Source organism: Conger conger, chromosome 14, assembly GCF_963514075.1.
Source record: "Conger conger chromosome 14, fConCon1.1, whole genome shotgun sequence".
In the NCBI taxonomy this organism is placed as follows: Eukaryota; Metazoa; Chordata; class Actinopteri; order Anguilliformes; family Congridae; genus Conger; species Conger conger.
In genome coordinates, this window is record NC_083773.1 from 9,356,577 (window position 1) to 9,382,251 (window position 25,675).

At 42.5% G+C, this 25,675-nt stretch overlaps 2 protein-coding genes across 7 annotated transcripts; one reads left to right on the top strand and one right to left on the bottom strand.

The window, feature by feature from the left end:
- Positions 1–5,851: 5,851 nt before the first annotated feature.
- Positions 5,852–13,506, top strand: LOC133109540 (ly6/PLAUR domain-containing protein 1-like). 6 transcript variants are annotated; one of them, XM_061218893.1, is made up of 5 exons: positions 5,895–5,956; positions 6,042–6,125; positions 7,479–7,619; positions 10,308–10,448; positions 11,026–13,506. In XM_061218893.1, the coding sequence occupies exons 2-5, from the start codon at positions 6,074–6,076 to the stop codon at positions 11,247–11,249; spliced, it is 558 nt and encodes a 185-aa protein (XP_061074877.1). In that variant the 5' UTR covers positions 5,895–5,956; positions 6,042–6,073; the 3' UTR covers positions 11,250–13,506. The 6 variants fall into 6 exon arrangements, with proteins under 6 accessions (XP_061074876.1, XP_061074878.1, XP_061074880.1 ...); XM_061218892.1 differs by having other exon boundaries at positions 5,852–6,125; XM_061218894.1 differs by having other exon boundaries at positions 5,852–6,125; positions 10,311–10,448.
- Positions 13,507–14,625: 1,119 nt separating this feature from the next.
- Positions 14,626–24,684, bottom strand: LOC133110550 (probable Bax inhibitor 1). Its single transcript, XM_061220739.1, has 10 exons — positions 24,528–24,684; positions 22,782–22,879; positions 22,045–22,153; positions 21,377–21,497; positions 20,686–20,734; positions 19,905–20,002; positions 19,587–19,666; positions 18,958–19,058; positions 18,372–18,447; positions 14,626–17,524 (listed from the first exon to the last, which is right to left on the bottom strand). Exons 2-10 carry the CDS (start codon positions 22,835–22,837, stop codon positions 17,501–17,503), a joined length of 714 nt encoding a protein of 237 aa, XP_061076723.1. The 5' UTR covers positions 22,838–22,879; positions 24,528–24,684; the 3' UTR covers positions 14,626–17,500.
- Positions 24,685–25,675: the final 991 nt, after the last annotated feature.

Sequence of the window (25,675 nt, forward strand, 5' to 3'; positions counted from 1 at the left end):
TGAGCCTTGGCTCCTCCAGTTCCAATTCAAGACTGGGTCTGCTTTTTCAACCAAGGGCTAGTGCATTAACTACATTCCCCAACATTCATTCATCATCTGAACCCGCTTATCCTGAACAGGGTCGCAGGGGGGCTGGAGCCTATCCCTGCATACATTGGGGCGAAAGGCAGGAATACACCTACCTACGGGCAATTTAGACTTTCTAATCAGCCTAAACTGCATGTCTTTGGACTGTGGGAGGAACCCGGAGTACCCGGAGGAAACCCACGCAGACACGGGGAGAACATGCTAACTCCGCACAGAGAGGCCCCGGCCGATGGGGATTCGAACCCAGGACCTCCTAGCTGTGAGGCAGCAGTTCTACCCACTGCACCATCCGTGCCGCCATTTCCCCAACATAATGGCCCCAAATTATTTTCTAAGCTCGCCTTGCAAAGTCCTTTGCCACTCATACATTCTCATTAGATTTAAACTTTTATTTAACAAAATGTCTAGAAATGGCCAAACACAATTAAGCCCACTCATGTATTTCTTGATTCATTTACAACCCATAATGGTGCTGATATAGCAACAGGACTTTCTTAACAGGAGTTGCTTGCTAGTTGCCAGAGATGTAGACCTCCTGCATAACGGCTATTTAATCTCAGCTGCAGATTTAAAATATGCATTGGCTGGGCTGCGAAGGTTTCACCGAACACATACCCTTAGTCTGCACTCCCCCTGACTTGAGGGAGAGCATTACAGCAACGGGTTCCCCAAAATCAGGACTGGGCTCCCAAATATGGGGGAATAAAGGTACAATTTTGGTGTAGCGAGTTCTTTTAAAGGGCTGTTGGATGTGGACATATGGTGCCAGGTCTGAATCACAGTGTACGTGGAGATAGCGGCATGAGTCACTGGCTGCCTGTGAATGTTCTTAACAAGCGTCATTCTGCTGAGAGACGGTGTGTTCTGAACACAGCTCTACAGTTATTAACTGTGCCCCTTTCAGTAAGCACAATAGCATTCTGCAGTGTACGGACGCACCATTTGCAAATTGCACAATTGCGCCTCTCTCCCTCAGTTGAGTGTTTTTATTGAAATGGAATGAAAAGGTCCCTGCCAACTCTTTCAACTTAAAAGAGAGCTCACTTTCCCCCGTGTGGATACTCTTGGACTCGGACTCGCACTCCTCTGCACATTAGGACTTTCTCCCTTTACTTTCCTCGATGCGCAGGCCGAGAACGGTTGCTTAGCAACCACAGCCAGTTTCTTCAGATCCCAACCAGTGTGCCTCCATACCTCCCACTGCAAGCACGCACAATACACACACACGCACAATACACACACGCACAATACGCACGCGCACAATGCACACACACACGCAAATCAAAATGAATGTATTGTGACAATTTAGAATTGGAATTGCATGTGAAGTCTGAATCTGCATTAATGACCGTGTTTACACACACGCACATCATTTACTATTCCAGTCTTATTAGGAATACTCAGTATTCTTATTTGGGTTACTATAGGCAACGCACAAACACCTCATTACAAAAAGAAGAAGCTCTTATTCCGAACATGCAAAATCCGAGGTGGAAGTAACAAATTACAATGTTACTGTAATTGAGTAGCTCTTCCATGTAGGCCATTAAGTACTTTTATTTTTTTTAGTATTTTTCAATTCAGGAACGTTATTTATACCTAACCAGTCCCTTTTGATATCACCAGTGCCTGTATTTAGTGGTTATTCATGAACAATCCCAAAATAACAGGGATACATGAGGGAACAAATGATTTAATCTGGGGTTTATTTAAATGGGGCTTATTTTCATTAAATAATTACCCTGGTGTTAAATCCAGCTATCACCAGCTTGAAATACCAGCTACCAGCTGTTTCTAAGCCTAGCCTGAGTTTTTTTCAGCAGGGTACATATCTAATTTCCACTCCAGTCTCAAATGTTAATCTGTCTGCAACCGATTTTCGTGGACGCATATGACGTGTTCAGCCCAGGGAACGTGCGTCTTACGTACGAAATCGCGGTATGCGCGCACCACCCTCAGCCATCTGCAGTGTTCAACAGCCAGGCACGCAGCTCTGAGACCTGGTACCCGCTTACCCAGTCACCGTCTGCCTGCGGCTTGAGTGGGAAGGCCCTGGCAGACTGTTCTCTCACCTGGCCTGGGAGAATACGCACCAGGGTGGGCGGCAATGTTCTACTGGGCCGTGTGATCGAAAGTGGCCGGTTTCCCCTGGGCTACATACCGATCCGCACCAACACGACTCTAAATCATGTGAAAGTCCACCAAACCACTCATTACATTATATTACATTACATTACATTACATTACATTACATTACATTAATGGCATTTGGCAGACGCTCTTATCCAGGCCAGGTGCTTCACCCTGTGCTCTGACCTATTGATGTGTTGTATTCAGTGCTGGTGCGTTTTCTCCTGGCCTCAAGTGGAAATTTTTCTGGGGTTTTGTCTCCTGCTCAGTCTAATCAACTGTATGTTGCTCTGCCAAATGCCTTTAATGTGATGTAATAATGAAATTAAGAACAACAAACATTCGGAACAACTTCACTACAAATGAGGCAGAAGTGATGACACAGGTGTAGAATGTAGAGCTGAATGTGGTCAAATCCTAGCAGGGAAGATAAAGGATTGACTGTCAATGCATTTATGCATCATACAAATGGTGGTGGCACATTTGGTGGCATTGATAGGGCATAAACGGCACCATGTGCTATTCAAAGACAGCTTATATGATGCGTAGTCTTGCATAAGCAAGATTTGTCTTTCACTCACACTGAGTTCTCCACAAAAGAGCAGAGGGTGGTAAAAAGGCCCCAAAATAGACACAAAAAATTAATGTTAGGGCCAGATGGTATGTAAAAACACCAAATACTGAATAAAACATTTTTTTTTTTTTTTTGGAAAAATTGATTCTGATGACAATTTACAACCCATTTCCCAGAGTGCTTTTCCGGTGTATAAGCTTATGTGACCCGGGACAGCCGAAGAGACAGCTGTACAATCGTTTCGCTTGTTTGTGCCTGTCTTTATTGCAATGTGACATCCATGGCTTTCTGCACAACTGAAGCTGGTGAAAGGCAGTGCTTTTTGGACCCTGAATTATGTCCAAAATTAATTCGCAGCTGTAACGAGCAATTTAATAATGTTAAATTAAGAACGGCTCAACTTCGTTTGATTTAATAATAATGCTTTTCAGCCCATTCTGGAGTCACCAACTCTGCCACAGACCGCTGAGCTAGCCCTTCACACACAGAAGGAGTGCTGCAGCTAAAACCGTGCATGCATCCAAACACACAAGCCTGTGAGCCAGCAACTCCTTTGCTTGCTACGTGCTGTACAGCATTATGTGAGAGTTACCCTGACCACCGATGTGAGAGTTAACAGATCAGAGGTGAGATCTGTCACTCACTACTGACAATTGGCCGTACTGATATAGGGATCTGGTGCATTGCCAATAGAGACTAATGAAGCAGAAACCCAAGGAACTTGAGATTTAAACCCTCCTGGGTCCTGTCACTGCGGACAGCAGGAGTGGCCATTATCAGCTAATGATATTGTTGAGGTTTAAGCCTGTAGCTCTCAGGGCCCAAGAAGTGCTCAGGGAAAGCATAGCCTGCCAGTTGACAACATCACTCACATAAAATACCAGCAAATCAACATGTTTTACAACCAATGCCCTCGAGTTTAAAATATCGGTGCAATATGAAAATTACACCAGTTACATATTCAGGAATATTCCATTTCCATAAGCAAGATTAAAATGAATTGAATTACGAGAACAAGCTTGTGCAAACCTGTCGTTACTTATGTCAAACAGAACCAGCAGCCAGCCACAGCTCTTGAAGAGGCTAAATTTATGGTTTCCCTCACCAATTTATCACTGTCTACTGACGCACAGAAACACATACAGTGTACCATCCTCCAATGTTTACGTGCTACACCCATGGGAGCACAACATGTCCTTAATTATTATATTATACATATTATACAACTATTATACATAAGGAAGAAAACAAAAAGCTATCATTCAACTTTTCATTCTGAAAGCAATACACTTCTTCAAGTTACACTGCAGAATTCTTTGTCATTTGGCGGCATTCTTTATTACTTAACTAACATGATATTTAACATTTCAGCCAATCAGTGTTTACTAAACTAAAACTAAGCTAAACCAACCATTTAGTTTACCCGCCCACAATAGCAAGTTTGTGTGAAATTAGGTTTGAATTTACTCTTCATTAACTCGAAGGTTAATGTGTAGTACATACATTGATTTATTGCATTTACTGATTTAGATACGTTCAGATAGCCTATAAATATATTATTCAGTGTCAATTGTTAGTGATTTTCTTGAAGCAGCCAAGTGAAAGAGAGTCAAGAGAGTCATGCTGAATCATAGGTGTGAGTGAGGCAGGTGGTCACATCTGATTTAGGCGGCGCTGTCTCATCACTCCCCCCACCGCAAGCCTTATTTGAATTCTGTTTCTTTAGGCAAACAATCCATCAGAGAAAACCAGGAGAGGCACTGAACTTTCAGACGTTATTCTGTCAGGGGTACTGCGAGTCGACATGAAGAAGCGCGGTACTCATTCGGAGTGTAGTGCAGCGGTCCTCACGCCTGGTCCTGGAGAGCCACAGGTTGAGCTGACTTTTTGTTTTCGCCTTAATATCCGCAACCAATTCAGACCCAAGAAACCAGGTGAGGTGAGATAACTGTGTAATACACTGCTTTAATTGATCGATTTAGTGTTGAGTATCAGCAAAACCCACCCAGGGTCCAGGAGTGAGGATTACTTTGTGTAGTGCAAATGCCCAATGCATCTGGGTAGTCCAGTGTCCCAAATTGATAGTGCAGGCTGCTGCAATGAGCACTGGTTTATATGATTGAGCATTTAAAATGAAAATCATCAAGCTGGGTTAATCATATGAAAAAAAATCTCTGGATATACATATGCACTATAAAATCATGTGGTGATAGCTGTTTTGCACTTTGGAAGAAGAAAACTGCCTTTTGTTAAAAGGGTCCTAAGTGGTCTAAACATCCCTGCCCATATGGATGTGACACCCCTCCCCCTAACCAAAAAACATAACCATATGAGAGACTAGGTAGAAGGATGTAAAATTCACTGACAAGGTTGCTTGGATGAAGCCTCCATTTTGTACAGATTCTGCTCATCTTCTTCTCACAATTGACCAAACTATATTCACACCTCACAGAACTGGTAAAGAAGACACTAAATGAACTGTTCGCTAAAAAATCTCAGAACTGTATGTGCATAAAATATTTTATATTGGTATTATACAAGAGTACAGCTGCTATAAGTGTTATAAGCATTTTTATGTGATTCCGTTTTGTTAATTTTGTTTTATCTACTGTAATGTTTTAGTCAGCTGAGCTGTGGGATAAGGTACCTGTTCCACAAAGCAGGATTGCTGAGTTAACTGCACTGAACTGTGGAGCAGGCCCTTGTTCCGAGTCGATAATGTTAACCACCTGTTGTTTAAAACATAATTTCTTCATTTTCTTAATTACGAAATAGTATGCTGAAGCGTTAGTTATGAAACGAGTTCGGGAAAGTATTTATTCTCTCCTCACCCTTACAATACACTACATTTTATATCGGTTTTCACTTTCTATTGGAAAGTCGAATGATTTAGGCACTGCAACAGAGAGAGAGAGAGAGACATGCGCAGTCCATGCTGCATCGGCTTACTTCCCGCGCTCAAACTCCTTCGGTTTGCGTGATGGCTCTAGTTAATATGCATGTCTATGGATGAAGTCAGTGGGGGCGTTGTCCCAACCTCATTTTCAGTGACAGACTGCCTCTGTGATGCGAGCTGCGACTCCTCCCGCATGTAAAAACCAAGTTGAAAGAACTTAGGTCTTTCTTACACAACTGTCAATGCTTTTGGAGCTACTGCTGCGTCCGGTACTATTATGAAATACTGCTCTTACTAAAAATTTACTTGGCTCAGGGATGACTTTTGTTTTTTAAAACCTTCGTGTTTTCAAAGACAGCGAGCGAGCTGTCGACGGAGATGGGAAAATGCGGTTGCTGGTATTCTACATTGCCTTCAGTGGATGCGTTTTCAGCTCTGGTAAAGTTGCGCTGTTTCTCTTTTTCGTTTCCAGTCCTAACAATATGCCGTTCCTGGTGACAAAAGTGAAGTCGTCTGCCGCCAGATTTTATACATTCTTAACACTTTCTGCTTGGATGGGATGCGATATATATTTTGATTAGCCCCCTCGTTATGAAGTTGTTTTTGTATGTGCAAGATATACTGTGTATTTCTGCTTGGTAATTGTAATGTAAAGAAACGCGCAATTACGCGAATACGGGAATACTTGTATGAAGTATTCCCTTCAATAGTCGCCTGCACATATACCATTGGCACGTCCTACGTCCCGTCGATTATTGAAGCGAATAATTCCAAAAATTAAGTGTACATTTCGAGCTCCCAGTGTACGCCAATTCCACTTGATAAGCTGTATTCCAATTTGAGTTGTCTTGTTATTTGGCTTGTCCTGACTTAAAGGTGCGTAATGGCAAGTGCCAGATTATCTTTCAATTAATTTTTTTGCAATATATGCAATAGGAAAACCCTGTTAACGCCATTTCATTTTAAAAGAACCATTTTCCGTCGGGTCGCGAAAACACATCAGTGCTGTTCACCGGTTTGCAGGGACCCCATGTGCACATTTTCTCGGTGTTCCTAGTTAATTGGGTTTGACCGTTTAAACTGTTAATTGAGTTCTGATCTAGATTTGCTATATCCTGTGAGTTAATATGCCTATTGTGACTTTTGGAGTTGTGTTTTAATGAATTAAGATTACTTTTCATTAATTAATCTTAATTAATTAAGCTGTTAATTGAATTCTGATCTAGACTTGCCATCTCCTGTGAATTAATATGCCTTTTGTGATTTTTGTGTTTTAATTAATTAAGTGGTGTTTTAATTAATTAAGATTAATTTTCATTCATTTAATTAACTTTAGCTGCAACAGATTTACCTTTATTCAAATCAGTCTACACATGTCTTTCTCAAAGAACTTCAGGCAGGTTCAAAAATCAATGTAGTTGATTCAAAGATCAGTTCAAAATACTGGTGTAGACTACACAGTGGGTTATCAGACTAGGGTTATTATGGTTCAGGGAATGCCAAAATGTGAACACAATATACAACAATTATACATAATAAGTGCATATTTATTTCCTGGGTGGTGTATGGATGCCGATACATCCTCTCATTAATAACTTTACACTTTACCTGCTCACTCTTTCAAGGATTAACTGCTATGTTATATACTATGTAAGCAATTAACAGAGGCCGTGGTTGAAATATAAATATATGGCTCATGTAGTTTTAATGGAGAAATCTACCCACATGTAGTATGTGTCATAGCGTTATGTTCAGAATGTTTATGCCAGCTTTTCCATCCGTTTGATCGAGTGTTGTGTGAGGGGAAATGGAAAGGCCACAGTGAGGAGGGGAGAGAGTCGGAGCGAGTGCCAGGGCTGGGAGCTCTGCCCGTCTGGGTAATGAGACAGAGACGCTACCCGTCCAACACCTGTGGAGGACGGCTGAGAGCTGGTGAGACCTGTGAAAGATGAAACGGTTCTCCTTAGCTGTCCGTGCCCCTCACCCTAATACACTCCTGGCTGCAGCACTGTGTCAACCTGCCCTTGGAATAATAATACGAGTGAGCCAGCAAGGTGGAAAGCCCTGGAATTTTTTTTTCACAGCAAGATCTTCTGACCTACCGCAGTCATCGGTCCATGGCTCTCCTGGTTGCCAGGACCCATCCTGCCCACATTATGGACAGGCTATCGGTGTGGCCAAATGTGGCCAGGCTGTTCAGCTGCGACTGCAATCAGACCGCCAGCGCTCCATCATTTTCATTATGAGAATGTAAATGGGCACAGCTCATAAATTGTCCATACTGAGGGATGTAAAAAAAAAAAAAAAAAAAAGAAAACCTGCTGCAATGGTAAAGCCCTTACCCCATGGCCCGGGTGAGCGGATGGAGAGTGCGCCATCTGGTGGGATTATTTAGTCATGGATACTCTTGGTATCGGGCGCTCCTGTGTATTCACTATGGGCCTGATTTACTGAGACCTTTAGCATGTGCAAAGCCTGTTGACACAGAGAAAGACTAATCACACAACCAATGATGATGACCATCGGTCATCAAACCGATCAAGGTTTTGCTCATGCTATAGGTCTTGGGTCATAGGTCATGCCCTATGATTTTAGGATTTTTCCCCCTCCATTCTAAATTCCCAATCACAACTGTGACTTGTTAAGTGGTTGAAACACACTGTTAAGGCATCCCTGCTGAAAAAAACAACTAGATTGTAGCTGGTTGACCAGTTCATACCAGTTCCCACCAGCTCGAGCTATGTTTTGAAACAGCTGGTAGCTGGCCAACCAAGACAAGCTACCTGGGTGATGCTTGGCAGCCAATTTGTACACCTCCCCCAATAAATCCTTTGTGTTGTGTTTGTGTGTCGAAAATCATTGAAATGATTGTTGAGGTCTCCAGGGGAATGGGATTAGCGTAATTTAATACAGGTGGCACACTCCAGTGGCTTTTATTGTGTTTTTTTTGCGCAGCATGCATGTTAATAATAGTACTAGAAGCAGTTCAAGTTGAGCTGGGTAGTCAGAATTAAGTGCTGATCTGTCACATCACTGAAGAGTTTTGTTTTTGGACAAAAAAACAACAACCATGCAACGCTAATTTAAACCTAACAGTCCTGTAAAGGTAAACATAGGGAGTGGGTTTCTTTGTCAGTAGCTTTTGTGTTTGAAGTGGCCCCCAAATACATTTTTCTTGGCACTGCAACACACAGCTGTCCTGTTTTCATTTTCGGAGAGCCAAGACGGATAACATTTTTTTGCTAGTACTCTAGTTGTACATTCAAGTTCCAATTACTTTTTATGTATATAAAGGGACATAATTCCTACATCAGGATTACCTGATATGGATGTAAATACCTTGAACTAAAGGTGGCAGTCTGCATTTTAACCTCATTATGCATTTGAAATCCATTTCAAATGTGATGGAGCCACAGAACAGAAATTGTACCACTGTCCAAATACTTACGGACTGCACTGTATCTATGATCTGAAACCAACATTAATTGTGTTTGTGTTTTTCCTCGAAGAATTGATTATTCAATTTTAAACGTATTTTATTAAAATATTCAAAAGTTTCTGTTTCACACATTTCCGTAGCACAGACTACTCTACCCCTGGGGGTCCTTGGCCTTGGTCACACTCACTCTGTGACACACTCATGCACTTGCTTGTGCTACAAACTTTTCCAATCCTGAAAATAGATAAAATAAAAAAAAGCATTTTTGGAGAGAACAATGACAATAAGTTCCAGAGCATATTACAATTGGCTTCAGATCCCTATGGTGGAACAGCCCAATCAATCAGGGGCAGGAAATTCGCTGGCTGTGCCCAGTATTTCAGATTACACTCAGCGTTTCTGGAGATTAAAATCCATACTCTCCCTTTATTTTGAGGCTTGTCAGTGGCACTTTGACTACCTGTAGCTCTAGTGGTATTTGCGATGTGACACACAAAAAAGCATTTGCCAAATGACTCAATTCTTTGTCGAGTGGATAACGCCTTTTATTCAAATTAAATTTGATGTAATCTGTGAAAAAAATAGTTTTTTGAAAATAGTAGAATGCTTTTTTGGATGGGAACAAAGACAATGCATCATTGAAGCATTACAGCCTTGCCCTGATCTCCTGTGGATAAAATGCTATGAAAATTCAATTACATTTTTATGAAATTGTCATTCATATGAAATGTGTGCATTTTATGTGGTGAAAAGACTTACTAATGTGTGCCTGAAAACATTGATTTCTATCATATTGGTAATGTTTAATATTATTTGCTGCTGGAACTATTTTTTATATTATGTACAACCTTGGCCATCGTGCTCAAGATCACAGTGTTCGAGAAAGTATTTCATCAGACCTGTGTGAAATTCTGTTGGTTCCTTACTTTGCAATTAATATAATATAGGAGCAAATTAATGTGCAGTTGAAGAGCTATTGAGTTTTCAAAATAAGCAGTAATCCCTATGTCAACTTGATCTCAGGAGAAATGTCTAAACATCTTATTTTGTTTATGTGCTGGCAGTTCCGTTGGTTCTGTGTTGTCTGTTTAGCCAGCGACAGTTTGGAAAAGCACTGCAGTGCATTTGTGTCTGTGCTTCTGATGGTAGCCTTGGTCACAGTCCTGTGTCTGTATGTCCAGCAGCCTGGCCCTTGCAGATGCAGTGCTACCACTGTGAGGACAACCTGCTGGGGCACGACTGCTCCACGCCGCAGTTCATCGTCAATTGCACCACCAACATCCAAAATGGCTGCCAGAAGGAGGTCATGGTGGGCGCAAATGGTGAGCCTGGCTTTCCCCTCCATTTTAAAGCAAAGGCTGAAGCCTATTTAATGACTGCTGGGCTGGCTGGCTTCCTCCAGCTCTACTATCTGACGATTACATTGTTCACAGCAGTCACTGTTGGCACAATTAAGAACTAATGATTTGCCGAATGGAATCCTACCTGCCAGGATGACACTTACGGCCAATTATGAGCTACAGGGCTGCTGGCCCCAGTCGAGGTTCAATATCAGGATATCAAACCGTAGGGCAGGGATCTCAAACTCCTGGAGGTCCTCAGTGTCTGCTGTATTACAGCAATTAAGAGTGTAAGTCACTGATTGGCTAAAGAGTCTGCACACCCCGTTTCTAAGGCCTAACTGGACGATTAGCTGAAAGGCAAGCGCCAAACCTTGAAGACACCCTGTAGAAAAAAAAAAAGGTTTTGAAACAGCTGGTAGCTGGTCATTTCAAGCTGCTCATAGCTGGATTTTACACCAGGGCACTGCAGACCTCCAGCAATTCCTGGTATGGAAATATTGACCCCGGAAAGTAGAGATTGTTCTTAAAAATCATCTGTGTGTGCTTGCCCCTGCAGGTGTGACGTACCGTAAGGCCTGTGCCTCGTTCACCACCTGCCTGGTGGTGTCGGCCGGATACCAGTCCTTCTGCTCCCCCGGGCGCGTGGGGTCCGTGTGCATCAGCTGCTGCAACACGCCCCTCTGCAACGGGCCCCGTCCTCCCCGAATCTCCCTGGGGTCCCCCCTCCGGCCTCTCTCGCCCCTCCTGCTCCTTGCCGCGATGCTGGCCACCCTCCTCTGATCCTGACAACGGCCCCCCCTCCCCTCCCACCACCTGCCCCCGTCCCAGGCTTCCCCCGAGGGGACAGTGCAGGCCTGGTCCCTTTCTTTCGTCCCGTGTCTGAAGTTGGACGTGTACAGGGCCGAACGGACCTCACGTGACACCATGGCCCTTCTCTGCTGTCGCGCCAGAGTGGCAGAGCAGTGAGCAGCAGAGTGGTGAGCAGCAGAGAGGCGAGCAGCAGAGCAGTGAGCAGCAGAGAGGTGAGCAGCAGAGCAGTGAGCAGCAGAGCGGTGAGCAGCAGAGCAGTGAGCAGCAGAGTGGTGAGCAGCAGAGAGGCGAGCAGCAGAGCAGTGAGCAGCAGAGAGGCGAGCAGCAGAGTGGCGAGCAGCAGAGAGGCTCGTGAGCGGTAATCTGTGGAGGCGTCTCTCCTGGCAGCCGCTGAGGCCCATTTGTTCGGCGTGACTCATTTTTTTGAAACGTGCCCAAAACGGGCAGGTGCGGCGGAGGAATCTGGAACGGCCTCCGCTCCGTGGCGATGAGCTGCTGAAGGTTTTACGAGGACCCCAGAACGCTCGCCGCCCAATTGGACCGGGTCGCCGACTGTCCGTCCCAGAATGTAAAACGCCAGCGTCGCATCCAAGCAACCGAGTGTCATTTGAAGGCCTGTCATGTCCCCGTTCTAAACACTGACAGTGCAGTGGCGTACCACTGACCTTTGACACTTGCCCTGACAGTGCAGTAAGGACAGGCTCATCACACGTAAAAGGTGCACGCAGACAGTGGCAGTAATTCAGAGTAGCAACAAGTGAAGGATGTGAATTTAAGTGATATTGTACAAAGCAGTAACTAAAAGGGGGAATGTATCTCTCCCTCTGCCCCTCCGAAGGCATTAAAAACACAAACCTGTCATTCCAGTTGCAACGAGTCTGATAAAGTTTGTATCAGATGTTTCCATCAGACTTTCAAAGTGAATTGACTTGCGTGCATCTGTCCGATGCCCAAACCAAGGCAGATGTTTCTAAATGAGTGTTGTGATTGCAGGCAGCCTGCACATCTTGCAGTCAGTGATGACTTCAATTAATCATTTACATATTAAGAATGATCATTCTGTTTTGCAGCCAAGGTGCAGATTGCATCTGATTCCACATGCCTCATTGCATAGTTAAACCTGTTATTGAGCATTTTCCCTTCAGTTTGCATGCTGAATTAGTCAACTCGCCAAGCATTTTTATGAAGGCATGTGCGGTGTTTCTACTTGTCTTGTTAAAAAACTGAGAATCAACATTCAAGTCACATGAACTCACACTAACTGGAATTTCGTGATATCTAGTTGTGGTCCCTGCTTGTCCAGCATCATCATTTAATTGCAGAAAATTGCTCACACACACAGGCCTGGAATGAATCAACATTCGTCATTGACTTTGTCTTGTCAACAAAGGCCTTTGCCAAACAGTTAGGCAAATTCATTTGGCTGATTAATAAACTAGCCAAACAAATTCTTGCATTTAATAGTGTTCAAGTAAGGACAAACGTTGATTCAATTCAGTCCACAAACACACAATGAAGGCATGTCACTGTATTTTTGTGTGTGGTACATTTGCTGTACAGTGTAGTCTGTATTGTGCTGTGTTGGATTATTGTGTTGTGGTGCACAAAATTAAATAATTCATACAGTAGACACCCAGTGAGCACTTTATTAGGTATTTATTAGACTTAATATTTAGATGTATTTACTTCTGCTGCTGTAGCCTATCCACTTAGAGGTTTGATGTGTTGTGTGTTCAGAGATGCTCTTCTGCATACCACTGTTGTGATGCGTTACTGTCATATTCCTGTCAGCTTTGGGCCTTCTCCTCTGACCTCTCTCATTAATAAGGCGTTGTTTCCCACAGAACTGCTGCTCACTGGATGTTTTTTGTTTTAAGCACCATTCTCAGCAAACTCTAGAGACCAGTGTGTGTGAAAATCCCAGGAGTTCAGAAGTTTCTGAGACACTCAAACCACCCTGTCTGGCACCAACAATCACTCCACCGTCAAAGTGACTTAGATCCTGTTTCTTCCCCATTCTGACATTTGGTTTGAAAAACAGCTGAAGCTCTTGACCATGTCTGTATGCTTTTATGCATTTAGTTTCTCTCACATGATTGGCTGGTTAACTATTTGCATTAACAAGCTGGTGTACAGGTCTGCCGAATAAAGTGCTCACTGAGTGTTTGTTACCTTTAATGTGTAACATTTGAAAGAGCCCTTCTAAATAAAGTCACTTTTGGAGAAACGTGTTTTGGTTTATTCACTCCAGAAAGTATCCCATGGGAGCCGTGGGCTGCCTTACTTGGCTCTGCCTCTGGGCTGAGTAACCAGGACAACGCATTCATTCTCCCACCATCTCATCTGAACAGTGAAGACTCAGTGCTGAGTAGTGGGTTGTGGATTATTTGTGGATATCTCATAATTAACGACACAACGATTAGTGTGATACACTGACTGTCTACACTAGACTGGCGATAACGATTAGGCGTGAATGTATGCATTACAAGACATTTGACTCATAGTTTCATCATTAAATAAAACAAGAACTTCGCTATACAAGTGACCTCAGGGTTTGTGTCAACACAAGGTGTGGTCCACCTTGCTAGCAGTTTAAAGCTGATGGAGGGCAAGCCCCTGCTTTTCACTCATTTTAAACTGCAATGCTGTCTACAATGGTCAGGGTTTAGCATTTATTATCAATGGCACTGCCATAGTGTTGCTCCACCCTGCTGAAAAAAGGAAACAGCTCAAGCTAGGTTTTGGAAAAAGACCAGCTCAAACTATGTTTTGAAACAGCTATCAGCTCAGACAAGCTACCAGCACTAGCTGTTTGACCAGCACGTACCCAACTAGTCCATCTTATAACCAGCTAGACAAACTCAATTTTCATGCTGGTCAAGCTGGCAAAGATAGATTTTACAGCAGGGAAGTTACTTTCCGGTTATCTCTGGTGAGAGTGGGTGTCGCACAGTTTGGCTGAAGGGGTTCCAGCTCCAGCCCAGATGCATCAGGGAGAAGAACAGGAGCTGGCCCTGGAGCACAGCTCACATCGACATGCCTCAGAAACGCATTGACCTGCCGCCTAAACGCAGGCATAAAGGCCGTTTCTCAAAGCAGGATCACAGAGGGAGCTAGATAACCACATGAAGTCCTCCCAAACCTGGAACATGGACTGAAGTAAAAACTGCTGTTCTGGGTTTTACTCAGCACAGTTAACCAGTTAACTCAGTAATCCTGCTTGGTGAAGTCCCCCCCCCGCCCCCCAGAGCATTCCAGTTTGAGGCTCTTCTGCGCAGAATAAGTGTGAGGCACCCGCAGAAAAGGCAAAGCAGCTCTACACAAAAAAAATGCATCCAAACAGGCCTTCATTTAGTCAAAGTTTATTTTAGTAAATTTAAATTCTTACATTAACTGAGCAAAATTAGAACACCAGAGGGGGGAAATAAGCATACTTTTCACAGTATCAGGATATGCGCTCATTTCTGTATATTTTCACTTCACCCTTGTCCAAAATCAACAGGTCATATTAGAATTGCTGATGGTGTGGTAAACGGACAGCGTAATTGGCACTTCTAAGGAAATAAACTTACCAAGCAAAGAAGCAGTGATGGCACTAAATGACCATGTTATAATCATAGTTCTAAGTAAGCTACTAGCGAGGCATTGCCACTCCAAAAATGATGTAAAGTTAACCCAGGATGAGTGAACAAAATGGCGGTGTAAACAGGAGTACTCCTGAAACATCAAAAGCAAATGGAATGACAGGACATGGTATTTAAAATAAATTCACATTACAGGCGTCCTGCCAGTGAGACCACAGCACAGACCAGACGAGAGAAAGACTTGAACGTGCCGTCCTCCTGACCAATCCCGTCTCAACGTTCCTCAAACAAAATAATAAATCATCAGCATTTCAAATGAGTGCAAATAAACAGGAATGATTAACTGAAAATAAAAGAAAAAATAACATTAATACGCTTTACATTTCAAAATGGAATCTCCCCTGCTTCTGACAGGGGGGAATTGTGGTCTGCTCGTCCGTGGACATTTTCCTTCTTAAAGATCAGCAGTGCGACTGCTCCTCCGTACAAAATGCAGTCACGGACCAGTAGCTAGGCGCTGCGTCTCTGCAGAGGCCCGCGTGATTGGGTGGTTCAGGCGGGCCCAGATTCAGGGCGGGGAGAGGGGGACAAGCTCGTCCTCTACCTGGGCTTCCCGGAGGGGGGTGGGGGGGGGGATGTTTGGCTTGAGCGGATCCTAGTTTGGCAGCCTCATCCGGCCTATTCGCACAACTCTGAAGTGGACTTTAAAACCGGTGTGGGTGTGTGTGTGTGTGTCTGTGTGCATCTCAAAGCGGAGGAAACTCCTAGCTTATTTTATTTACTGCTGCGCGCTCCATGCAGAGTACCCACAGAGGCTAAAATGGCATCTACCTGCGCTCGCTTTCTTTTCCCATCAGTGCGTCTCTTTTTAAGAACTCCAAAAAGTCTGAATTTGGGAGTAAAGTGAAAAGATTGTGGAAAAATATACACACTTCTCACAGCAAGTCCATTAGTACACATCACTTTCCCAAAAAAGGATGGAAAAAAATAAAAATAAAAATACCACCAGAAATCTTCACAAATACTATCAAAATGAACCATTACTACCAGAATGACAATAATTCAGTTTAGCATGGCCTGCTGAGGAGAGGGAATAAAGCCTGGCATTTCACTCGCCAGAAGAGACAGTTTTAACGCCTGCCATGCATACCGGGCAGGCGTGGCTCTCGATAGCCCAGATAGACCACTGCTCACAGGGAGACATTTCAGCTCCTTTAGGTCAGACTCTTATCCCCCACTTCTCCCAACACTGTCTATCCGATTCAATGTGACCACATATGTGCAGTCATCAGCCAATCAGAATCAGGTTACAAATCTAAACTGTGGTACAGTTGTGTGAATATAAATTGCGGGTTTCTTCCATTGACATTAACTGGAAAGCAATGCACAGTTGTGGGTGGATACATGCACGCATGTATATGGGTGTATATATACACACGCACATACATGGATACATGCACGCATGTATATGGGCGTGTATATATATACACGCACATACATGGACACATGCACGCATGTATATGGGCGTGTATATATACACACGCACATACATGGATACATGCAAGTCTTCATAATTTCTCAGTTGCAGAACTCAGTGTCTCCAAAGTAAACCAGGGGATAACAAATGAAAATAAATCAAACTGTGTGAAATAATATGTGCTCCTGGCTCGTCTTGTGAAGGAGGACCCACAGCACAGCGAGATGGCAACGATAGAGAAAACAAGCTGAATAACTGAGGAACCCAAGACCCTCCATGCTACAACAAGTGTCAAAAATCTAACACCATGGCAACAGAATCAGCAAGTCCAGCAGCATTAATCATGAGGCTAAGTTGAGCAACTGCACCCCCCGGTGGAGATATTACATTACTGCACTACTGCTATGGTTAACATTTTTGGGGGGATTTTCCATATTAAAGAGTTTGCTCACATTCTGTTTTTTTTTTATTTGATATAATAGGTATGGTTTTGATTGGCCCATAAACATTTTTGGTAAAATAAAGAATATTTTTTCTTGCTTTAGATGGAAAAAGCCCGGAACGGGCTCATCGCAGCCCCTGTAAAGCCAGCAGATCAGAAAGGTCCTTTCACTGCATTAAAAAACCTGGGCCAGTCAAATGCATACACAGACATAATACAAAAAAAACCTCCTCAAGCCATCAACTTTCACATTAAATATCAGTGGGACAGCTCTACGCATCCCTTGTTGCCGGAGGTCTTTCGTATAAATGGCAAGTGTATAAAAGTTAGCTTCAGGCCGGGAAAGCCGGTTCATCTGGGAGTCAGTTGGTTCAGAGCACAATGTAGTCTCACACTGCAGGCGCTAAACTTGCCGCTGGGCTGCAGCTCAGTGAAGGGGCCTGTACAAACAGTCTCAATAAAGTCCACATTACAATATTCCCAATAAAAATTAATCACAGCACAGGGACTCCATTACACCGAATCTCAAATATCAACTCATCTCTGTAGCCGAAACCAAATACTACTCATTTTTAAATTAAACGCTAAATATCAAAATACAAAATCAAAATGAGCAAAAAGGGTAATTAAGAGGAGGTGGAGAATGCACCAGAAGCATTCCGTGTGCTATTCCGGGTCGTTCAGAATGGCGTCGTTTTCTCAAAGTTCTGTCAGCCGCCTACTTCTTCTCCTTCTTCTTGTCCTGAAAGGGAAGGAAAACAGGAAGTGAAAAATTAAAAGGATGAAAAGATATGCCCTTAATGACTGAGCCAAAAATAAGAACTCCCAGCATCAGTGGCACGCCTCGCAACGTCTATATACGCAAGACAGACTTTACAGATCAGAATGAGGTCAGGTAGGGATGAGGCCATGCAACTGTTCCGCAGGGTTACTGACCCCAAATTTCCCAACTGACTCTCCAAATACAGCTCTGTATTCACCCACCCCAAAAGATTATTGTCAACACGTTAGCTTTTATTTTATTACCCTGATTATCTAGAAAATTGCTATAAAGAATTTGTTTTTTTACCTGCCCACTAGAGTAAATGTGTTGTACACAAACCCATGGGGTCCAATGCAGGCTTGTAATCTGACAAGCATTCAACAAGACTGTCTGGAGCCAATTACGTTCCCTAGCAACAGTTTCTGTTGCACAATTTCAAATTAAAGGTTCCGATTTGTTTGCCAAGGATGGTCATTTAATAAATATGGAGAGAGAAAGAGAGAGATTTTCACTGTGGATTACCCATAGATAGCTTTTTTAAAATGTTTAAAATGTTAAGAAAAATAGATTTATTAAAACGTATTATAGTAACGAAGTATGCACAATTTTATTCTTCAGCCATTTTAGTCCGCTGCAAACCACCTCCTCATACTGTAAGCAAATACGAGCAAAAGTCTGCGGTGACCAGATAAAACATTACACAAATGTTGGGCAACACTGGAAAACATTACCCAACATTCAGCTTGTTGAACGCACATCTGACCACCGTACAAACAGTAACTGGTCACGTAGGCTCCATGCCAAGACCCAGCGGTTTGGACCTTACCTTCTCGTTCATGGCGAGCAGAACCATGAGTTTTCTGAAGATGGTCACAAAGTCCAGGAAGAGGTCCACACAATGCCTTTCAGAAGCAGAAATCACGAGGTCACCAGCCACCCAAACATTCTAGACCATTCTATCTACCTTTTCTGAATTCAAAGCACCTTCTAGAATAACAGACTCAACTGGTTACGGCTTGGCATCTGTCCACTCTGCCACAGAAGCAGCACCGAGTAATTACCCCCTGTAGAAACAGCCTTACCCCATTATCCTTCTGATTTCACCCACTCAGAAATACTGTTGACGTGCTTATTATTCTCATACAGAACTGAGGCACTGGAATGCGATTTTGCATGGAGAGTGAATGGGAGAATGCACAAGGTAGGGGAGTTTCAGTCAGTACGTATTATAAATATTTAACAGTGGAGAGAAAAGCTAGACGCCAGCACCAAGCAATTTGCCTCACGTACAGAAGCACATGCCGCATGTAGGCCTCTTACAAGCCAGCACTGGGGATTTGACACCAGCCCAAAGGTACAGCAAGTCAACAAGCAGCCAGGGTGATCAAAACAAGAGCCGGGAGTCTCCTCACCAGATGTAGTCCTTATCTCCCATCTCCGCCTTCTCGATGATGAGCTGGGTGTCGAAGAGCACGAACCCGGAGATTATGGCAAGGCCAAGGTACATGTGAGCCTGCGAAGACAAGACAGGTTATGAAACCGCAGGGCTCTGACACCAGCCACTGAGCGTCATCCGTCGTACCTGCCCGCGGAAAGGTATGTACAGTGCTACTGCAAATGGCTCCATAAAGCAACGTTCATCGCCATCCAGTGACTCAACTGGGCGCCCAGCCAAACGCTAGTGCTGCGCACGTTTAGCGGCGTGTGAAGAAACAGCCGGTCACACCGCACATCTGGGAGGAGAACCGTGGAGGTCTGCACACTGCCAAGTGTCAGTGGGTTTCGCAGCATGAGCTGCAGTAGCATGTGACTGGACGTTCCCAATAGGGGCGGAAATGGATATATAAACTGGCCCAAATGTATAAGAAATAAAAATCTGAGCATCAGATTAAAATGTCTTGGAAGCTTAGAAAATGTGAAATAGAGGGTATTAAATATTATATTATATTTATTAAATAAATATAAATCAAAACTAAACTTCCACAATTTGAAAACTGGCTTCACTGTTCAGCATCATGCTTATTTTCTTTTGATAATTTACCTTGAAAACCATCACCGATCCAATAAACATGTTTACAATCGACACCAGGAGCATAATGGTCAGGCCGGATGTTAGTATACCTGAGGAAACAAACAAAATAAATTAATAAACCAGTCGCTACTACCATTTATTCCGAAATTATCACTTCATGTCTCAAGTCAAGCAAGTCAAGCTCATACAAGTAAGACGAAAAACTCTGCAAATCAGCGGTGTACTAAATGTAAGGTGAACGTGTGTCCCTCTGAGCCCTCCCCCATTAAGACACTGTGACAACAGGAGTATTTTACTGGAGCACTGCGCGTATTAAAGGTGTTCTACCTCCCAGGAAGAGGTAGCTCCTGCGTTGGGCGTAGAGGGCACTCAGCGTGAAGCACAGGAATATGACAGAGGTGCCCAGGAATGCCGTCACGATAATGCTGGACAGAAACACGGAGACAAGAACAACATATTAATCTATGAACAAATAACAGCACACCCTTTCCCGGAGAGCACCGAGGGCTATGTAAGCAAATGTGTTGATAATGACAGCTCTTTGGAAAACAAATTATTGCTGCAGCAATGAACAGGGGCCAAGCATAAATGCTCCTCGCGGGTACGCCGTATACAGGAAAACAGGCTTTAAAGTTGCACAAACTTCAAAGCCTGTATTTCTTATATAGGTTTCTTTTTTTTTGTAATGGTAGCCATGTGCTTTTTTCTTGGTTCAACCATGTGACCTACTGTGCCTTTAGAAAGAATTCAACACCCTTTAACCTTTTCATATTTTCATGTGTATGTATTACATATTAAAATTCACAAAAACACAAATGCATTTATGATGATAAAAATATTTTTTATTCAACAGTATAAAAAAAAAGGATTTCTAGGATTTTTAAATCTCTAGATTTCCAATTTACTTTATGAAAAAAGTATTCCATCTCATAAACCCGTGCTGCCCCAAAAAATGTAATGAAATACTATATATCAAAGAAAATTTTTTTTTAAATCAGGGCAGAAGAGGAGGAGGGAAAAATGAAGAACAAAAAAAAAAAAGTGCATGTTCATCTTTAGTGCCTGGCCCATTCAACATAAAATTTAAGAAACCCTGCTGATTTCTCACCTGGGATTAACAGCAATGACGAAGTCCAGGGCAGGCCCCAAACCAACGCCTGGCAAGGAAGAAGCAAGCATTTCACACAGACGCAACAGCATTTTTTATTTACAATTTCAGTCATGCGAGTCCTTCTTCAAGGTAAAGTCACTGATTCTGTAGAGTAGACTGGTCAGGACCTGCATCCCTCCCACCCTGTCAACTTTTTTTTACTCAAAGGTCCATTTCGGTTACAGTGGTATTGAGTTTTAGACTACAGGTTACAAATATTAATGCAGAGGCCTGCCCAAGGATCAAAAGGTGATAGTCAGGGTACTGTCATTGACCACAACCCTTCAAAAAAATTCATAATATCCATTAAAATGAACATTTTCAGCTTCACGTCTTACGTCTTATCACATTTCAGGCATTCAGCCAACATTCTCCTCGAGAGCAATTTACACACCTGCCATACTTTTAACATACAATGTATTTCTATGGCTGGACATTTACTGAAGCAATTCAGCTTAAGCACCTATTCAAGGGCATACCTGCATTGTCCTAGCTGGGAATCAAACTCACAACTTTGGGAGTTAAAAAAGTTTAAAAAATTAACCCGGTGGTCAATTCTCTAACCAATGACAAATTAACGAGACCAAACTTTCGAAGCTGCTGATGATGGGTTTTGGTGAAGGGAATCTGTGGAATGGAACACATTTACCTGTGAAGAAGGCAAATCCTGCCAGCATTCCCAACCTCTTCTTCTCTGTCTGCGGGCTGTGTGGTGTCATGGCCAACCACGCCATCATTCCCAAGGAGCCCAGCATCGACAGGAGCCCCCCCTGGAGGAACATTGAGTCAAGGACATCTTCTTTATAGTGTTACGCAAGCTTTGCACATTTCCTCATAGGTTTTAAATGCAAAAAAAGCCAATAGTCTCGGGAGACCATGTGGCACAATCTAAGGAGTGGCCATTTGTCACCATATATGCATCCCCCTTCTGTGTGACTGCATTACACACACACACACACACACACATTTCATTTGCAAATCTTGAAATGAGTAAAACAGCCTTATCTTATTGTCAATAGTTTAGTCTTGTCTTATTAAGCAAAAAAGTCAAAGCGATAAGATTTTAAGGCTCAATAAGACTATAGTACTTGTTGTTATTTTTTTTGTTTTTGCAGTGAAGAGCTCAAGACTCCTTTGAGGCAAAGTGTGGCATGAGCACAAGCGTGTGAAACCTTAACAGCACTCCTAATCCTAAATCTAATTTCTTGTTTCTCGTCAATATTTAACAGGGTCCTAAAATGCTCTTAAGGGTTTACACAGCTTTCTCAAGCATAAAACCCAGCTTTAGAGAACCCACGTTTCCGGTGCACGTTTTACCTGGAATAGGCGTGTGACCACATGCACGTAGGACCCAGCAGCAGCAACGAACATGCACACGGCGAAACTCGAATACACATTCTTCAGGTGCTGCCGGGTGGAATGGGATCTGGGCAGGGAAACACACAATGGCACATTTCACACAACAAAATAAAAGCCAAATCCTCACAATGAGAGCTCTGGTTTTACTTTAAAAAAAAAACATCCCCCACAAAGAACGCTTGTGTGTCGGACTGAACATATATGACATCTCTTTAAATTTACTGCAAAATCTGTGTTGACACTGCACACATTGGTATCTATCATTTCAGGTATTAGGTTATACAAAGCACTTACCCAAGTTATGTATACCGAGGCTATACAGGATGGGGTTTATACATTCTTTTGGAAATAATTACGTAAGAAAGATTAAGATCTACAGTTTTCCCCATGAACATTATTCCATTCCTGCCTTAGGCCAGAGTAATTCTAGGATGGGAGACAATTAATGACATTAACTATATTGACAATATAGTGTGTGATAGGAGAACCAATCACACATAGATCTCAACAGAAAGGCATTAACATTCTTACATCCATTTTGGGGGATTTAATGGGGGATCCCTAGATTTCATGGAGTTCATGATCTTTTATCAGTGCTATAAACACAGCCAGTTATATTAACTAACCAGTGCAGTAGAGGTTGAGTTCTGAACAAAAGGTGGTCTAAAATTTGTACAAGCAAGAGGGATACTCACATCTGGGAAAATTTAAACAGGGCATCAAAATTTATGTTGCGATCAAACACGTTCATTTTCAAACCCCTGTAGTTGCTCTTGCACTGGAGTTCAAATACCTGCAAAGAAAGTTGAAACATTCACACCAATGCAGAATGTTATTCTGATTATTATTATTTCTGGTTGTGAATCATTAGGCCCTTTTGATACCATTTTCAATGTGTCCCTGCCTTGGCCTTAAACAGATACATGGGAAGAAAATATAAGTTAACTCACTCTAGAAAGGTATATTCAAAGCTAAACTCAAGAATAATAATCGGCTCGTTTCGCATTGGCATGGAGCCAAGCGTGTGGCAGGGACCATAATTTAATTAAAACAGAGAATCAAAAACAATTGGTAGCTATTCATTTTTTTGTATTTCTATTCGTCTGCCAATCTATTAAAAAAAAAAGGTGAAGCAGCACGCATAGGCCTCACATCCTTCCCAGTTACGTGACTAAATGCAATACTTTCGGTTACAAAGTCGCTAGCGTTAGTTACAGTAGCGAGCAAGTTTCAAAGTCCCTGCCAGTTAATTTCAAGTGTTCTAATTTACATTACATTTATTTATTTATTTATTTTGTATTTGATTATTTAACTGGGGGATTTAATTACTTAGCCTAAATGCAACGAAATGCAATTGTTTACCTATCGTTACATATCTTGCTTGCAAATTAGCATGGTTCCTTGGTTACCACGGGTCTCCCACGTTACGGTCCCATGTTGACTGGCTTGTGTAATGATGAAACATTGATGTAAGCATGCATCACGTGCAACGCAGGTTAGTTACATCAGGGCAATTGTAAAGGGTTCGATTTAAATGAATGGCAATGTATTTCGAAAAGTCAGATGTGTTGTGTTGTGTTGTACCGTTAATGTAATCAGCCAACATTAGCTAACTAGCTAGCTAACAATTTAACGGAGTTTGACGTAGCCAACAGTTAAGAAAACAACAAGCTAGCAGAACTATCAATTACCTAGCCCTACGTAACTAACCTAACGGTGCGAACGTTAGTTTTAACCGGAAATATTGACACACCGTGTTAGTCAACAGCCTGGGGCCTCTAATCCAGTGTAATTTAGATAAGGGGCGTTACCACACCAATCGCACCACTGGCTACTGCTATACAGCAGGCCCAGTGAAATATCTGACGAGCTAGCTAGGTAAAACACGGGATTAGCCAATAACAACAATCTTTCTGGCAACCCACTATCAACATGGTCGACGTCTCATCCAGAATTCGATCGAGCTAGACAAATCAGTAAACAAATTAATGTTAGCTAGCTTGCTACTGCTACGGACACGTCTGTGTAATTGAGCAAGCGGCTAACCAAGTAGCCTAACGAACCTATTGCTTCGCTAGTATCACCAGCTGGCTAGCTAACGTCAGATAGCAACAAAGAGGGCAAGTTAGCATTACGTTACTTTTCAGCGTACTGTATATTCATACGAGCACAATGGAAACAACAACATAAATAACGTTAGCCACACTTTTAGAAGGCAGTCAGTTACGCGATTGCACAGTTAACTTAGATTACATTAGCTCGGTTAGCTATCCCAGGCTAATGCTACATAATCGTTCTCGTAATTTCCCTTCCATCCGCTGACGTTGACGGAGACATCTTGATTCGACTAGCTACGAACACACTAGCTATCAAAACTAACGAGGTGTGTTATTTAGAATTAAATAAAAGCCATGGAGGTAGCATATATAGGACACACTTACCTGATTAAGGTCACTTATTGCGTCCGTTTGAATCTCTTGATCTGTTTCTAATCTTTCTCTTTCGCCTGTCTCTTGCGGTATTCTTTCTTTCTGAAAGTACGTTCGTGCTAAACTGTACGCGGTGACGTCACGAACACAATCACCGCCCCTGTGCAACCAAAGCACAACTGTTGCGTTTGTTGCGTGTGAGTTACATGTTGTGCGCTTTTGACTGCACAGCTTTGGGGAATAACAATTGGTACGAGTAGCCTAAACATATTAGTTAGTTAGCTAAATATTGACAATTTGCCCGTACGTAGCTCAGCATTAAAACCCATCAAATTCTTTAACATATAACGCACTTGGCTTGGATAGTCCTGGATCAGATATAATAAATATAAAATATTTAAAATTCCCGTGATTCAATTTCCCCGCTGGAGAAATGCATTTCGCAAAATAACGTGTGACTTGTAACTCAGTCAACGATATGACAAACTAATGAATTATGTCTTTAGCTGTGTACGGATGTGTAACGAACCAGGATGTTTACATGTTTTATGTTTGGCACTGATTATTTATTTATTTAAGCTAAAATTACAGGTGAAAGTTTATTAATAAAATAAAAAACCACAATCTACTTCCTAGCTAACTAGCCATGGGTGCTAGCCAACAATGCTGCAACAATAGGCTATATGTGCTAGCTTATGATATAGGGCCAGGCTGGCTATAGTATCAACCAATGGAAAATACTTGTCAGGAGGTATTGTGAATTCATAATAGTACTACATTGCATGATAACGTTTGACAATGGAAATCTTTTTAAGGCAAGTATAGAGTTTATTGTTTATAACACGGAATGTTAGTTGAGTAATTTATTCCAACGGTCATCAGATGGCATTTAGCAAATATATATTTCTAAACAATAGATTTATTTGGATTCCCCTGTAGTACACGCAGCATCCAAAGAAGAAGAAGAAGAAAAAGGTGCCCCTTCAACCTTTGGATGGGCCAGTCGCTCACATACATTAATTTTAAAGGGATATGTAACTTTTTGGATTTTTCAGTATGTTATTGGCCTATGCAGTTTATGTGTGCTGTGATTAAGGATTTTTACAGAAGTTTTTCAGGATACGCTGGTTTAACATTGGCAGGTATGGAGCCAATTGCGT